The 18185-nt window shown below is 30.0% G+C and overlaps 1 protein-coding gene across 3 annotated transcripts; it reads left to right on the forward strand.

Annotated features, from left to right (window-relative positions):
• The first annotated feature begins 1249 nt into the window (after window positions 1-1249).
• On the forward strand, window positions 1250-12334 carry chn (zinc finger transcriptional factor charlatan). 3 transcript variants are annotated; one of them, XM_018511652.1, is made up of 7 exons: window positions 1250-1408; window positions 3727-3912; window positions 5851-6173; window positions 7678-8273; window positions 9435-9737; window positions 10648-10752; window positions 11731-12334. In XM_018511652.1, the coding sequence occupies exons 1-7, from the start codon at window positions 1321-1323 to the stop codon at window positions 12251-12253; spliced, it is 2124 nt and encodes a 707-aa protein (XP_018367154.1). In that variant the 5' UTR covers window positions 1250-1320; the 3' UTR covers window positions 12254-12334. The 3 variants fall into 3 exon arrangements, with proteins under 3 accessions (XP_018367154.1, XP_018367155.1, XP_018367156.1); XM_018511653.1 differs by having other exon boundaries at window positions 5869-6173; window positions 10639-10752; XM_018511654.1 differs by having other exon boundaries at window positions 5869-6173; window positions 7708-8273.
• Window positions 12335-18185: the final 5851 nt, after the last annotated feature.

Raw genomic sequence — 18185 nt, forward strand, 5'->3', positions numbered from 1 at the left:
ATGAAGTTTTTACGTTCTTATTCTCTTGTTATTATAATTTTTATTCAACTACTCGCCAAACGTAGCGTTTCATTTCAAATCTATATTTTAAAACATTTTACATCTTAATAATTGCATACTAATGTATAATCATATTTATATTAATTATTAAAATCTGTCATATTTAAAATTGCTATAATTTTTATAATTTTTTAATAATTTTACACTTCACGCTTCACCAAACACGCTTTATAATTGTATTAGATGTATAAGAGAAAAGTCGTTGAGTAATTTCTTGTATTTAGTCTCCTATACTCTCATTTGAACACATAAAAATAAACGAAGGAAAATAATATATATACACAGGTTCTATTTTCATCGAAGTTATTTGCCAAAATCAACCAATAAATATTTAAACTTGTTATCCAGGGACACGATAGTGTCCCAGCGCTAAGAAATTAAGTTTACCTGTAATTGTGAAAATTATAATAATGTAATATTCAAAGAGAATTACGAATAGTTAGAATATACAACTTTGAGAATTAGCATGTTCCACGATAATCCTTCGCAGTCTTTTCGCATTCGTCGGTTGCTGGTGAAATATAGAAATTTGCCCATACAATATACTAATATAGTATTATAAAGATTAATTTAAACAAAACACAAATACATGAAAAAATTTATATATTTATTATTTATAATTATACATATACAAAAGGAATGTTCGTTGATAAATGATGAAAAGCGATCAATATCTTTAAATATTGAAAAAAAGAAGAATAACATCGCATTTACAGAAAATATTTCTAGCGATAGTATTCAACAAAATTTGATTCGTAGTCATATATCGTACAAAGGTATTCAGTATAATCAAATAATCGCGTTATCACAGCTGAGAATTTTTCCGGATTTAGATCCAATATAACGCTTGTGAGCAATTTGTAAAAGAAGATTGTTATAATTGGATTATTTTATCGTATTAGGATAATAAATTTCACGATTACATTGAGGATAAAAAAACGGCTCCGATGAAAAAAAAAATTTTTTTTAATGTATCGAAGACTTGTAAAATTGTGTAAATAAATCAAATTAATAATTCTCCGAAAATAATATTCTCGGAAAATTATAAAACGTAAAAATCGTAAATTTCTGAGCTATGAGCTCCAGTGTTCATATTCATGAATCATGCGAAAAAATGATATTGTTAGCAAAGAAAAGAATGGGAAAGAAAAATTTTTTTGTTCAAAGGTCTATGGTGCCTCAACACGAAGGTCTGTTTTGAGGAACAAAGAAAAAGGTTCTTATTCTACGGACGGTGAGTGACCATTGTAGAACTTGAAAATGGAAGGAAACGGCACCAGAATAGACTATGAGGATATGTTTAGAGAAATTACAAAGAAACTGTATGGCGATGATCCTGATCATAGAAGTAAGATTTTATGTTGAATTTTCTAGAATATATATATATATAAGTTGAAAATAATATCGTTTTACTGATTGTCGATATATTATCAATTATTGATTGTATTTGTTAAGGCAAAATAATATCGGAAAATCTGCAATAGAAATAATTAAAAAATTTATTTATCTATAATATATTCAGTAAGTTTTCAATAAACTTTTTTTTACGCAACATGTATGCATCATATGAATGCAATTGAAATTGTGTGCATATTTTTTCTATTGATCATTCATAATTTGATTAACTCATTATCTAATTATTTAATTGTTTAGCGTTAACTGTGTTCAGCAATAAAAAAATTTCATTTATAATTGGCCATTTAATTAAACGTTTACGAAATTATATTTTTTCTCACTAGTTATTCTCGCATGATAATTAATTATTGACTATGGGATAGCGAGCCTGAAAAAGTAATCAAAATTCGATTTTGGAAAATAGCATGAGAAAGTATTCTGTAATAAAATGTAGCTTTTCTTACAACTTTTTTCAAATGATAATTAAATAATTACCGTTCATATAACAATTATTTGAATTTTTTAAAAGTGATTTTTATATAATTAATTTTCTTTGCAAAGAAAATTTTTAAGTTTGTTATATATTCAAGAATAAAATGCTGTTAATTTAATTTAATTTATTTTTATTTTTTTTATTTTAAGATATAAATTACTTTAAAATTACATTAGAACTTTAACAATAAATCGATAGTCAAATAATACTTCACTATTTTCGAATATATTGTAGAGAGTTTTACAATTATGGAAGCTCTTTCGAAACTTGATAACAAGCGATTGAAAATTTTGATGAATATTTCTGAAGAAGTAAAAGGAATCGTCAAAAAACCAAACAATATTTTCTTCTAAATAACAAAGTTATTAAGTTTTAAAGTTTTAAATAGAAATTTTTTTTTCAGTGTATTTTAATCGTTCACAATCCTAAAGAGTGTTTAAAATTTAATTAAACCATTCTCTCACTCCGATTTTTATTTTAATTTGTCTAAATTTCTTTTTCTGAAAATTCATTTTTCGCCACTTTTTTCCTATAAATTATGTAAATATTTTCTTTAGCGTTATTATTATTTATTTTTAAAATATTGTTATAGGATTTTGAAATAGTATAGACAAAAATATTTTTTTTAGTAAAGATGATGCACGAACGAAACAGGCACGTTCGTACAATAGCGTGCCGCTATGTTTCTTTAAGGGTGTATTCTACATCCGCTCATAACGATTACAAGCATCATTTGATAAATTTTAGATGTGCTATATTGGAACTTGCTATAGTTTTTGATATTTTCATCTTAAGTTTATAAGTAATCCAAAAACCTGGCAGAAACAAAATAAAGCAATATTAAAATAAAACTACTTTTTACACCTTCAGCAATATTAGATGCTCCATTGTTATTTTTGTAATTTTAACCTTGGATTTGTGTTCAGCAACCTTAAAAATCCATAAAAACAAATTAATATTAAAGTAAGACTATTTTTTGTATTTCGGTCCGATATTTTAAGTTTTGCATATCTATTTGACTTCAGATTTGCGAGCCAAACGGTTACTAAATTGTCTTTTGATAACAATTTAATTAATTTTCGAATTATGACTACTTTTTCCGACGTCTTAGCTAACTATGGAATGTTTTGTTTCATAAAAGAATGATGAGTTTCTTTCATCATTAAAGGGATTCTAAAGTCGTTCGTTTTACCGATGAAACATAATAATTTTCTCTGATGATATCGCATATATTACTTTCACAAATTTGAAAATTCTTTTCCAAAATTATATGTATTATTCTAGTTTGTAGCGCGGAATTTATGTTGAGAGGAACAAAAATTTTTGAAACTGAGATCTTTACTATTTTTTAGTCCAATATGATGTTAAAGCAGCCACGCCAAAATTTGCTTAATATAAAATCTCTGGAATTTGTATTTACAAAATATGAGCATCTAATTTTATACGATATCATTCTACGAAAATTTATGCATGTGTGAAATATTGTAGTAGCAAGTAGTGATGTGTCGATAACATGTAAATCATAGATAAACTAGGATGGTTATAAGGAAAAGATGGCCCTAGGCTGTAATTTCTTCAATAATTGCTAAATAGAGCATTTTTTTAGTCATTCTAAAAACCTATGGTTATCTTCCCCGTATGGCCGTCTTATCCGAGTTTACCTTATGTGTGAAAGTTGTAAGTCCTATTGAATCGGTAAAATACCGATTCCATCGAGTTTACTTTAAAATCTCTTTAAGAAGAGTTTAATATAATTTATCATAATTTCGTCGTTACAGCATCGAACGTGCAAAACGAGTTCGAAGCATCAGTTTCTTATAAAACCGAAGAAGATACGGGAAATGGTACCGACGGTAGTGACGATGGAAATTGGACGTACGAGGACGAACCACTAAAAGGAACCGACGGAAGTAGAATTGCAGCTTACCACGCCGGAAAAGCCATGTGGCGATGTGATGAGTGTGGTAAGTACACATGATTTACATACATTGTTAAAAATATTCTTACAATAATGTGCAGCGAATGAATTTAAAGACACGGATGTATCTAATGAACGTTGCATAAACCTACCTGAAAAATTTTTTGCGAGGCTAACTTGTTTACAATCTCACGCTTAAAGGTCTAGATCGATAGAGTATACAGAGTATAGTTGAGTAATTTTCTATCCAATAGTGTAAAAAGTTTAGCTGATGCAAGATAAAAATAAGTTGATTAGCAAGGGTAGATAGTGAGAAAGGTCCCCTTTCTAATTACTGATCGTACCGTTTTGAAGGAACAGTACATTTTTCGCTTGCATTTCTTCAATTTATACTGCTAGAAAAGATAGTTTATTAATTTTTCTTGAATACTGTTATATATTTACTCTTAAAAAACGAAAAATGAAGTGAAAAATTTATGTTTACACGTATCAAATAAGTAATACTGTCCGACACGAATTTTAAACCATGAACGGGACTAAATGATTCTTACAGATTTTTTGTCACTGAAAATAAATCTATAAATGAAATTGCTCTGTCACATCATGTTTTTGAGATTTATCTTAATTGAACTTAAAGATACTGAAATTGGCATTTTTGGGTACTTTTGAGATAAAATATCTTAAAAACGTGACATAATAGAACAATTTCATTTATAGATAAGTTATCAACGACAAAAAATTTGTAAATATCACCTACATTTATTGATTGCTTTATGCAAAAAGTATTATTTACAATGAGAAGAAGGAGCTTAAATCCGTAAATAAATATAATTCTTTGAGGATCGGTTATACAATTTGAATCACTTGCATGTAATGGTTTGTGAAATCGCTGATTATGAATCTGAAATTGTTTAAACAAATTTTCATATAATTTGTTTAAGCAATTGTTTAAACAATTAATAAATTTTAATTTGAATGAAAATAGCTATTAGATTCTATTGAAAAAAAGTGCATTATTTTTCCGCTATTCCATTTGTTGTAAAAAAAACGACAAATAATACACATACGTGGCTCATACCATTTTTTTTCCCTTGAAATACTACAAACATCTGGCTAAATAATGATCTATATTCTTTTCCTGAAAAACTTTGGCATCTAGAGAACTGTGCATTGCCGGCTTCTGTTCTTGCGAATCCTTTGATCAGGATAATTCAGAAGATAGAGTGTCGACTTTTTTTAAAATGAAAAAAATTTTTTTTTCTTTATTTTTAATTAATTCTCGTTTCTATTGCAGAAATATTTCGCGAATTATAAAAAAAAATTTAACCATGAGTCTGTTCGTGTTGATCAAATCTCCCAAAATTTTTGCATTTAAAACGAGATAAATATTTATTCGGACATTGAAGAAAAAGTGTCAGTAATATATACATATATAGCTTCAATTTATATCTACTCATGTATAAAAAAAACGTCATTTTACTAAATAATTAAACGTTTTAAATAGCTGTCACACTTGAATTATTTTTTTTTAGGCATTTATTTCCTATTGGTTGTATTCTCACATGTACGGTTCTATAGATTTAATATAATTTTTTTAGTTTGGAAATGTCAATTTTAAGATATTGAAACATATTTTTTTCTTTAAACATTTCTGTTTCAGAGTTTTACATTTTTATACGAATATTTTTAAATAAATATACAACTTTACAAATACACTTTCTAAAGATATTAAAATACATGTAAGAATCATTTAACGATTTTTATATACTTGTAAAAATGATAGAATAACTCAGATAGATAAAATTAACGCGAGAGACTCATCGTGTGTAGTAAAAGTGCCAAAAATTATCGTGTGTATTAAGGGTTAATTGTAATTAATTTAATTATTTTATTTCTATATTATATTTTATTTATATATTAATTTGATTTGTAATATACGGATAGTCTTATAAAAATTGAACTGACTTTATTCGCATGAATAAAGACTCTCTGATTTTCACAGGAGACATCCTAACGAGTGGTCCGCGAGAAATTGCCGAACACTTCATGGAGCATCATGCATCGAGAATCCTAGCTGATAGCAGGAATAGGCATCACTCACCACGCAAAGATTATTTGCAAACGGATTTTAAAATCGAAGATGTAGTCATGTATTTAGAAAGACTTCGTGAACGCGCTGAACGAGCGGCTCCTCCTACCCGAAGAACCCAAGAAACGCAAACTGTACCTGCGACTTTATTGACAACTACATCGAGCTTTCATTTGCAAGAACTGCCATCTGCCCCTGCGCTACAGCATTTGCAACAGGTATTATATATTCGCATTACGTAATAAAAAATATTATGTAATAATATACATATGTATGCCAACGTTTCGTGAACCTTGCCATTCACTTCATCAGGGTAAGGAGCGCACTGTATCAGTGCGATACTGTATCAGTGCGTTCCTCGCCCTGATGAAGTGAACGGAAAAGTTCACGAAACGTTGGCATTAGCAATGGATCACAACACGGCAACAACCCGTAAACTCTTTGGCACCTCTGAAAAGACATACCCGTGAAAGCCTCAAAAGTAATATACATATGTGGTATCATATACAAGGTGTTACAAAAACCATTTAGCATTTGTATGATAGATAGTACACACCATGAGTAAAAAAGTCTTAGTAAATATAGATCGAAAGCTCAACCGTTTCTAGAGAGATCAACAATTTTGTATGTTAGTATCTTAACTGATTTATTGGTATTCTACGTGTCGCATGCGACATGAAGATTTATCTCAGTATTTACAAACCGCTTCTGAATGTTCATATTCAACTTCCATACACACTTTATAATGAAAAATTTCACCGGGAATCAGTAAGTTGACATCAACTGATTACGATTGGATAGGCGTTATGAGAGATCACCTCATTGGACCTGTAATTTTTGCAAATAGGCTATCAGTGATTATTTCAATTTCTCTCTTTTCACATCGTATGTGACACTAGAGAAGAAGACAATAAAGTTAGTTATGACACTAATATACAAAATTATTAGATAGATAGAGATACGTATAGGTATCTCAAAAATTTCGATTGAAATTTCGATCTATATTTATTAAAATTAAATTAAACAAGAACAAAGGACTTTTAATGTACAAAAACAATCGAAATTAGAAAGGATATGTAAGAGTCAAATATTAAATTTAATATAATGATCTAAGATATAAAATGTATTATGCTCTGTAAATTGTACACAAAATCGTATTACATATTTTGGCATCTAGATTGAGCCATCTTCAAATAAAAAAAATTCATACAGTAGTTAGTAAAATGGTGAAGACAATAATGTGAAAATATACAAGTGTAAGATGAGGCCCGATGAATGTCTCTTATACTTGTATATTTTTACATTATTATCTTCATCATTTTACCAATACTACATTGTGTGAATTTTTTTTTATCTGAAGATGGCTCAATATAGACGCCGAAACATGTAATATGGTTTTAATTACAATTTACAGAGCATAATACATTTTATATATTAGACTACTATATTGAATTTAATATTTGACTCTTACATACCCTTTCTAATTTCGATTGTTTTTACTAAAATTCTTTTACTTATTATGGTATGTACCATCTATTACATAAATATGGAATTATTTTTAGGTCCTGTATATGTATATAATATTATATAATATAGCATCTTTTGGAATCACATTCCAATATAAAATTACTGCGGCAAATATTTCTACTAATTTTACCTACTCTTTTATAATATAACTGATAATACAAAAAAAAAATAATTTTATTTAATTCTGTTTTAAAGCCTAGTTTAAAAAGGCGTAAACTTTCACAGAATACGACCACGATGTCTACTACTGTTGCGGCCTCCACGAGTAATAAACGTTATAACTGTCCATGCTGTCCTTATGGCACGGACAGACGAGATCTTTACACACGACATGAGAATATCCATCGCGAACAAAAACCATTTCATTGCTACATGTGCTACAAACCATTTAATCGTGCGGATCACGTAAAGAAGCATTTCATGAGAATGCACCGCGATCACGTGTACGATGTATCGAAGATACGGAAACCAGTGGATACAAACGCTCCCAAGTCGTTACAACAGGATACGACGGCAACCGTCAACGTGAGCAGCCAGCAACAACCGCAACAACAACATATGAGCAATCAGTTCGGTTTCGCTAGCAATAAGGGCTATCAACTACAGCCGAACACTGTCGCATCGAACGCCAATGTAGGCACTACCGGTATCCATCAAGCGATAATCATGCCTTCTCCGTCGGGTATTGTGCAATCTGATAATAATTGCAATACAGGAAGACGAGTGCAAAACGGTGGGTGCAATAGTAAGAGTCATCTTAAGGGTGGCTCCAAAAACACACAGGAAAAAAGGTACGTTTCTGAAAATTGTTTCTCGAGTTTCATCACGCTTTGACGGTTATTTTTAATTTATATAATTCTTTTAATATGTATGTTTGAATATCAAAATTGTGCAATTAAAAATTCTCATATTTATATGCAAATAAACGAAACATGACGTTTTCTTATAAGAAATTCTTCATATACTCATAGTATTGTAAGTTGAATTTAGCGAAATTATTGTTGTTCGAAAAATTCGTTTCAAATTTTGTTAGCCTAAAATTGTATGTACAACATCTTTGTTAAAAACAAACAAAAGTTTTATAAATTTAAAAAAGGGGTTTTAAAGCTTGAAATCTGTTTCAAAAGCTTTCTAAAGCTTGAAATCTGTTTCAAAAACTTTCAAAAGCTAACTAAATTTTTTTAGTTTATGTGAGTTTTATAATTTTTACATGTAGAAAACTACGAGCTGAAAAAAAATGAAGAAACAATTTTCTCTTTGTAGGTTTGTCACATGCCTAACAGAATTTACGAAAATTTTCGATCGAAATTATCTATCGTGAAAATTTGAAATTTTCCCTACAAAAAATCGTTTTTTTGAAAATGTTCCTACGATTTTTTGTTCTTGAGTTAAATAATAAGGAGCATTTGGACTTTAATTGCTCATAACTCCGTTAAAAATCATCGTGTTACAATTAAAAAACCAGATTTGTAAGATTAAAACGTTGCTTTATCGAGTGATATAAATTAAAAAAAAAATAGAATATATGTATATGCATTTGAACTAAAAATATGATATTATTTTTCTTCTAACCATTGCGCAATGATTACAAGGAAAGTAATGTCATATTTTTAAATTTATATATATTCTATTTTTTAATAAAATTGGCAATATTGTATACCACTCGATAGAGCAAAGTTTTAGTTTTAAAAATTTGTATCTTTAATTGTGGTACGCTGGTGTGTTTAACTGAGCAATAATAGTCAGAATGTTCCTTTTTATTTAACTCGCGAATAATTCAGTAAAAAATTGAAGGAACATTTTTTGAAAACGAATTTTTAGAGAAAACTTTAGACTTTCAACGTCAGATAGTCGGAAACTTCGCAATGACTATATTTTGTATATCATTTTGAGCTAACAAAATTTGAAATGAATTTTCCGAACATTCTATGTATTGAAGCATTTCTGTCAAGATACAGCTGCATATACTGTCCATGGACCGGAGTTGATAACTGGTGTCTAAAACGACATATGAATACCCATACAAAACCCTTTGCTTGTACCCTGTGCGAGTACAAAGCAGCGCGCGCCGAGCGACTTGCAACACACGTTCTAAAGGTCCACAATAGGAGACAATGTTCGAGGTGCCCGTTTCTTGCAGAAGATGCCAATCAATTGCAAATGCATCAGGTTCATGTTCATCGTGCGAGTGTACCGTCGACATCGACTACTCAGAACACAGTACCGTCAAATAATCGACATCAGCAACCCCTACAGTAAGTTTTACATTTGGTGTATGATTTAGTAAAAGGAATTTGCACAAATCGAATTGGTTAAAATTTTACTATAATGTAGATCAGGTCCTGATCAAAAGTCCTCATGAGCATAAGGTCTAAAAATGAACAGTTTCCGAGATATTGGAGGTCAAATGCTGAAATTTATACGGTCATAATAAATCGTTTATTATTGTTTATAATAAACGATTGCTGCCTAAAAGATACTAAAAGATACTACATATTGGTTATTAACGAGAGGTCAAAGAAACTGCATTTAAAATAAGATTGCCAGTATTTTGGACTGTCAGTAATTGGGTCTTTTATATTTCTTTAGAAATATATTGCCGCAGTGTAATAATAAAATAGGCAATATTGAGTTAAAAGATCTAATTACTGACAGTGTCCAAAATACTGGCAATCTTATTTTAAATGCTTTTTTAAATATGAATTATATGATAAAAAATTGTATATAATTTTACTTAAATTTAAATTTACCAAATAGTGCCAATGAAATTTTCGGCACGAAGTTTAAAATGACTACAAATATGGTATATATGTATGTACATATATAGTATATATATATATATACATAATTCACATTGAATTATTTAAACATTAAACATCCAGCTTTGATCGTTATGAGCGTTTAATTCCTATTTCTTATTGGTTGTGTTCTCACATATGTCTAATAAGATTTTTATTATTTAAAAATTACAATCTTAATTATGCAAATATTAGAAATCTTTTTTTTTTATTCCTTTGCTTAGAGGTTGTAAATAAATAAATAAATTTTTCGTATAATTTCGCAAAAATATTCGTAAATTTGAATCTTTTTGTAATAGTCTAGAACACCTTCATTCTCAACCAAATAATTTACACGATTATCTATTACTCATTATTGGATTTACAGTCCCGTGGGAGGAGGACGACCGCCACCTGGGCCACCAGTTTTTCCAGCACCGGCTCCAACGATTGCACCTGCTACTACTGTGATACCACCAAGTACTATACTCGGGTAAGCATTATAACGTTTATCGTTGCTGCACGTTGACACTCGGCTTCCATTTATTTATTCAATTAATTGCATTTTGTTGCGTTTTCCCTACTTTTTTATTTACCATTAATTGCGCAATGAATACCGCACGACATTAAATGGCGAGCTCTTTCGAATTTTATGTTCGCTCATTTGGCTAATGTTGGCGCGCTCGACGACGGATCACGATTTGTATGCATTAACTTTTTGTCATAAGTTCTGATCGTCAGTCTGTTATCGTACGGATGATTCATGGAACGTCCAATGCTATCACATTTTCAATATTTAATGCGAAATCGATATACATCAATCGTTACCCGTTCATGATGCGATCCGGCGATTCGTCATCTCGCGCATCATTGTCCACTCCTCCTCCTATATTTTGTTACGTTCTAGCGTCATTTTTTTATATTATTTTTAGTTAAAAAAACAATATCTCTTCATCTCGTATGCTATCACGTGCACGCTTCAATTTGCTTTTTCGATGTCGTAGGCCGCGCGATTCTGATTGCGTACGCGTTGTTGTTGCTGAATGTGTTCTTGTCCAGTTACACACAGTTTTGTTTCTCTCACGTCGTGTTACGACGAACACTCGTACGTTGGTAGAAAAATGACGCGAACGTAACTTATGGAACAGTGCCGCGGTGGTTGCAGCCACGAGATGGTAAAGTCCCCTGCAACTGCAACGACTATGGCATACCCTACGGAGGAGGAGAAGCGGTCGCACCGTCACATAGGCGACACCATTGGTGACGACGACGACGATGACGACGACGATGATGATGATATCGTCCGAAGCAATGGTAACGGCCGCGAGGCACGCAGTCGTGACTTCGTCATATGTCGCGTCTGCGATTTCAAGAGCGATAGAGATGATGATCTTGAGTCATATTTAAATGATCACAATAACGGGAGTAGAAACGGCGCTATCGATACATCTAATAATGATTTTACATGTAGTTGGCAGCTACCATCGACGTCAAGAGCCGCTGATGAACTTTCGGAATCATCATCTTCGCAGGAATATGTAAGTATCCTAAATGAAAAGGAAAATCTAGGGATTGAAAATGGGAGCTCGCGATGTACAACATCGAGGCGGAAACAAAGTCGGCCTCGACAAGTTATACGGCAACCTGATTATCAAATGAGATATTTGATACCCGCTTTAGGTTTGCAAAATATAAGACAAAAGTTCAAAATTACTAAAACTACTAAAAGTGTTCAATCTCAAAAGAGATCGACAGCGCAGAGGATGTTTAAGTGTCATTTGTGCCCGAAATATGCACCCGCAAGAGGAAAGATTCATCGGCCATACCACACCAAAGCGTCATTGACATTACATATGTTGTGGCGACACAAGCGAAAATTTTGGCCAGCCAAGAACCTTGTAATAAGAAGATCTTGTAAAGAAGAGTCGTCACCGACTGTCTCTTCAGTTACGGTTACGGTTTTTACTAACAAGAATTATAGATATAACAGATAACAGCAAATCAGGCTGTTATCTACCATCACAAAAACTATAGTAAGTTATAATTTTTAACTAATTGTAAGTCTTCGAGTAAAATTCAGACAAATAATTTTTCATTAAAAAACTTGATAAATTTTACATTATTCTACTTGATAAAATTTGAATATTGATATTTTTAGTAATATTTTCTGACCTTCTCATTGCAGAAGATTAATGTAAGAATTTGTGATTCAAACTGTTTTCTCAATGCAGAAAAAATGATTTTAATTTTTGCAAGTTAAATTTTTGTACGTATACTTGCACAAAATATATCTGTAACATAATAATTTGCGTTAATGAAGTTTGAAAATAAATTTTATTGTTTTAAAATAACGTAATCTGTTTTGTAGAGTTGAAAGAACGAAAAAATATAAAAAGATGTACGAGGTCTATCTCATTTGTAGAACATTATCAAGAGTGATAAAATCATTGTGAACGGTAGATACGTTCCTAAGAAAGATATTCTGAAAGAGATTGTATATTTCCTTTATTGTGTATAAATTCAATAATAATTTTCTTAATAAAATACTCTTGTTACGTATGAGACAGATATCGTACATATAATTGAAAGTATTTTAATGTAACTTATATAAGAATATGTAAATATGTTTTTTCCACAATAATCTTAACTGCTTCAATATTAGATAAGATGTTCAGATTGATTATAAATGTTATATAAATAATTTTTTCGGAATATCGGTTGGACATGTGAAGTGTAAAGTGTAAGATTTCATGTAAAATTAAAGGGAAGGAAGTGAAAAATCGTTTTTGGTAACTGATATGTTAACCTTAAGTCCAAATTATCGAGTTGAATTTCGAGTTTTGAGTCAAACTTCATAAGCATTTCTATGATTCACATTATGATTTCAATTTTGTGTTTTATGCAATTAAATATACATGTGAGAGTTTGATTCTCTTGGAGCTCGTCTTTAAATTTGATTTGAGATTCGACTCGAGGTCTTCCAGACAATCTGGACCCATCTTTATACATACAACCCTCCTTCGAAACGCATTTCATAAAGGAAAAAGGTTAATAAAGTCGTTTTGAACGCCTTACAGATTTCCAGTAGATAATTTTTTTTTATTGTGCGTTCGTTAGGAATGTCAAAAATAATCATTGTACAAAGTGTCTGGAATTTAAATGTCAAAACTTCGGGAGCGTGTAGGAAATCGATAAACTAAGAAAAAAAGTCCTAGAAATATATAAAAAAACGTAGTTTTCATGTTTGTACTTTCATGGAAGACAGGACGTTCGAATGTAAAATAAGTTAAATACAACTTAGCTACACATTTAATCAATGTTTATGTACTAAGTACCGCACTAAATTCTCATTTTCCTGAATTTTCTATATTATCTCAATTTCGAAAATCTATAACTAGCATTTTTTGTTTATAAAAGTGTGTCTTAAATACATATTTTGTAGTTAAATTTTAGTCAACAACCAGAATGAATTTGGCCAAAGCAATATGATGACAGACTGATTCCAAACATAGACCAGACTGACCAAACGTAGACCAGATCTAGAGTTGGGTATCTGAAGTAAGTTAAATAAACTGCCTTGAAAACTTAAATTACTTAAGATATAAGTTAATCCATAATGAAATTAATTAAATTTAAAGTTAAGTTAATAAAAAAAGTAATTGAAAAGTTAAAAGTTAAATTTGGTTCAAATAATCACTCATAAGAAAAGAAAAAAAAACAATTTGACCGTTTTAGATAATTTTTTATACTTTTCCTTTCTCACAACATATTTATTAAAAAATCACTAGTTATTTTTTTACAACCAACGATTATACAATATAAAGATAAAATTACTAAATTATATACTCATCCCTTCGCACTGGTCTTACAATTAGAGTTAACTTCAAAAAAGTAAAATTAAAAGTTAATAGTTACCGATAAAATATTAAATTAACAAATCAATTTTAATTTAACTTAGCTACATTTAATTAACTATTTAACTTAATTTTTAACTTTTTTACTTAGAGCACTACCCAACCCTGATCAGATCTGTCGCCAAATACGTCGACAGATTGACGCTATATAAATATTATGTTTTTGAATTTTGTATAGAATATAATTGTATCAAAAATTGTATCGTTAATGTACATGTCACTTGCTTTCACCATGAAACTCTTTTTTAGGGACTTCACTTCGAAAAATTATTTTATTAGAATACGGATGAAAATTTTCATAATGGAGAGTTTTTATGTATCCAGATACGATGAACGCTAAAGTCACGTTAGTGGACATGCGCATTTCGACTCCCTAATACTGCATCTTTGATCACGTTCAGCAGAATGTTTATTTTGCAACTGTTGCAACTTTCCTTCTCATCCTGAATTATATTTTCAGATCTAAAAGTATAATCCAATCAGCACGAATAAAACTTACAGTTGCAAAATAAACATTCTGCTAAACGCAACCTTTTATCTTATTAAGTCCGCAAACACAATAGTATAGTAAACCTTAAGCCTTACCCCGCAAACACAATAGAGTAGTAAGCCTTAAGCCTTAAGAAATTGATCAATCACAGTCGAATGTAAGAAAAATAATTGACTATGATTGTCAATTCCTTAAGAGGCTTACTACTCTATTGTGTTTGCAGGCTTATGGAATTGATCAATTACAGTCGATTGTTCTTTTCATATTCGATTGTGATTGGACAATTTCTTAAGGCTTAAGGCTTATTACACATATTGTGTTTGCGGACTTACCCATATAGTTTTTTCAATTGACTGTGTTCAGCAAAACATTATTTTGCAACTGTTGGAAGTTTTCTTCGCGCTGAATTGAATTATACTTTTAGATCTAGTAGAATGGTCTTATTTTAATAGACAATCATAAAATGATTGCAAAACTGTTGTGTTGCTGAACGCAGCCATTTACGAGAAGTTGGACGTGGCACCGCAACGTTCACTCGCGGCGGTGCTGCGTACTGCTCACGAGTGTTTTGTTCAATCACATTTAAATTTTGACATTTGGGCAAATTTTTTTGATTTCTGCTGTCAATCTGTCGTCAACACGTTCGATAGACCTATTACCCTATTCTGTAAGTCTTAACGACAGTGTCGATATCGTTACACTGTCGTGGAGCAGGTATTTTATATGGTAAAAAACTGCGTAACGACATATAATGATATCGACATTGTCATTAAAAATTACAGAATAGGGCCAATCTGCTCACTGCCAATCTGTCGTGTATTTTGACTAATAAATACGTTCCTATGTGCTAATTGCTGCAACTCTCGCAAAACTGCTTGCTGTTAATCGCCATTAACCGTAACTCTCTGATATATAAGTACACATATATTGCCGACTGAAGTTGTTGCACGTTTGTTGGAAATGCAATGAATAACAAAGTATATGTTTCCTATTTGCGGGCTTTCAGCAAACATAATTTTGCGATTGTAGAAAATGTATTTGTAGGGGAACATCTTGTTTACTTAACTAATAAAATATGTCTATTATTAAAAGATAATTAATAAAAAAAGAGGACTTAAAAATGCAATTGCTTATATTCTTCTCCAAGTATTTTTACAAAGTTTTTTTTACAAGGTCCTCTCATTAAACTAATTTTTAATATTACTTTCAAAGCTTAATTTATAAAGTATAATAAAACATAATTATAATTATATTTTTAATTAATGCAATACGATAAAAAAATTATTAAAATAACAATAAAGGATATAATTTACATCTAATAATTTTTTTAGTAATTTATAAATTAATAAAAGAAATCGTATATCGAATGTCGGTACATAGTATATGAATACGAACGTACAAGGTTTACGTATGAACCAAAGGCTGTCGCCACGGTTCTTACATTTCTACATATAATTTATTGCATAAATCAATGACATTTTATTGGAACGTAATACAACAATAAATTCAATTATCAAGATAATTCAAAGAACTTTTAGTTCTTATTTTTTGTTTTATCTGAAATGATCAATATTTTATAGGTTTTGTAAAATAAATATTTATCTTACAAAAACTATAAAATATTGATCATTTCAGATAAAACAAAAAAATAAGAGAAAAAAGTATTTTTAATGTAATAATTATATATGATATATATACGTTCTATGATAAAGAAGTATGGTGACTGGTTTCTTAATGATAACCATTAATGATTAGGACTCAATCAGCATACAATATTAAAAAAATATTTTTTAATATTTATTTAAAGTAAAAATATTAAATAAATATTAAAAAAATATTTTTTAATATTTATTTAAAGTAAAAATATTAAATAAATATTTAAAAAATATTTTTTAAATGTGTGCTGATTGGGGAGCAATGATATTATTGATCAATAGTAACTGTTGGTCAACTGTAATTTGGCAAAAGTAACTATTGACGTGTAATAAAAAATGTTTCCTTCTGAATTCGGGAATTTCATAATGCTCCCAAGTGATCACTCATATATCCTAAACTGTACTCTGGCTAACGTTGGTTTACGCGGCGTTTACAATGAGATTTTAAGATGTAAATCTTAAGCCTTAAATCTTAAGTCGTAAGAAATTGACCAATCCAATCACAATTGAATGTGAAGAAAATAATCGACTATAGCCTAGTTTACATCGTGCACTTGATACGGGTTACTAACTAGTAACTTTCTATTGAATGATCTTAATTTCGGCGATACGTGTAAACATATATACGATATGTGTATTTAATTAATCATTTTGATGCATATTGTACCAATTTAGATATCATTCTTTGAATACATCGCTGAAATTAAAATAATTTAATAGAAAGTTACTACTTAGTACGTGTATCAAGTGCACGATGTAAACTAGGTATATGATTGGTCAATGTTTTACGACTTAGAGCTTAAAACTTAAAATTTTTGCCTTAAAATCTCATTGTAAACGCCGCTTTAAACTTTGCGATCGTACGGAATTGAGACTTTGATGATCCACGAATACTGTGATATTAATATATGTGTAACTGGAACATATCTGAATCAGTAGGTGTTAATACTTACAGACACACATTACAAGCAAAGAAGAATTATTTGGTTAAACTAACTGTTTCTGCTAGATATTATCGCATCAGGATTTATTTAATCCGCTTTTATCACGCAGAATAAGCAGCTATCTTTTATCGAAAATAATTTCGCCGTTGAATGATTATCCTAACGAACCTCCTGTTCAGTAACGTAAAACCTTGAGAGCATAGCTAAAAGAGAGAACGTCGACCTGATGTTGACAATCCGTAATTGGATGAAATTTAAAACCGTTCAATACCACATTCTTCGCTTTTCATTACAGAATAACGTTGTCTCGAAATTATCAACAAACTTCAACAAATTGATTCAATTTGCCAAATAAACAATACGAAAGAAATAATTATAAAGGTGTCTTGTATACAATGCAGCTGCAAAGCGAGTTTATCGAGTTTTTTGTCTTCTAAATTGAGTCAATTGCCATGGATTTACATAAATTGTTTATAAACATCTTATTTGGTTTTATACATTTCGAATTATACAAAGTTAAACAATAACATGGCATTTTATTAATGTGGCTTCCTAAGTTAGCTGATAGTTGATAGCTTCTTTTACAAGGTTTTATATTGAAATAATTATTACATGAATTGTAGTTCTGCTGTTAATCTATAATTTATGTTACATGTATTATAGATTTTTAATACTAAGTTGCTTATATGCGGAAGAACTAATGTATATACATTTGCATACATTTTATAATATTTTACTTTTTTTGTTAATTTTATAACCAAATACTATTTTTTAAACAAAATCAATTTTTAAAATTTATTTTTGTAGAAGGCCACATTATCATTCTTAGTTTTCTTCGAATTATTATGCAATATAGTCACATTTTTATAGTGTTCTAAGTAATAAATATTTCGTAACTTTGAATTTATAATCAATTGGACAAT

The sequence above is a fragment of the Trachymyrmex cornetzi genome, unplaced genomic scaffold (genome assembly GCF_001594075.2).
Source record: "Trachymyrmex cornetzi isolate Tcor2-1 unplaced genomic scaffold, Tcor1.1 scaffold383, whole genome shotgun sequence".
In the NCBI taxonomy this organism is placed as follows: Eukaryota; Metazoa; Arthropoda; class Insecta; order Hymenoptera; family Formicidae; genus Trachymyrmex; species Trachymyrmex cornetzi.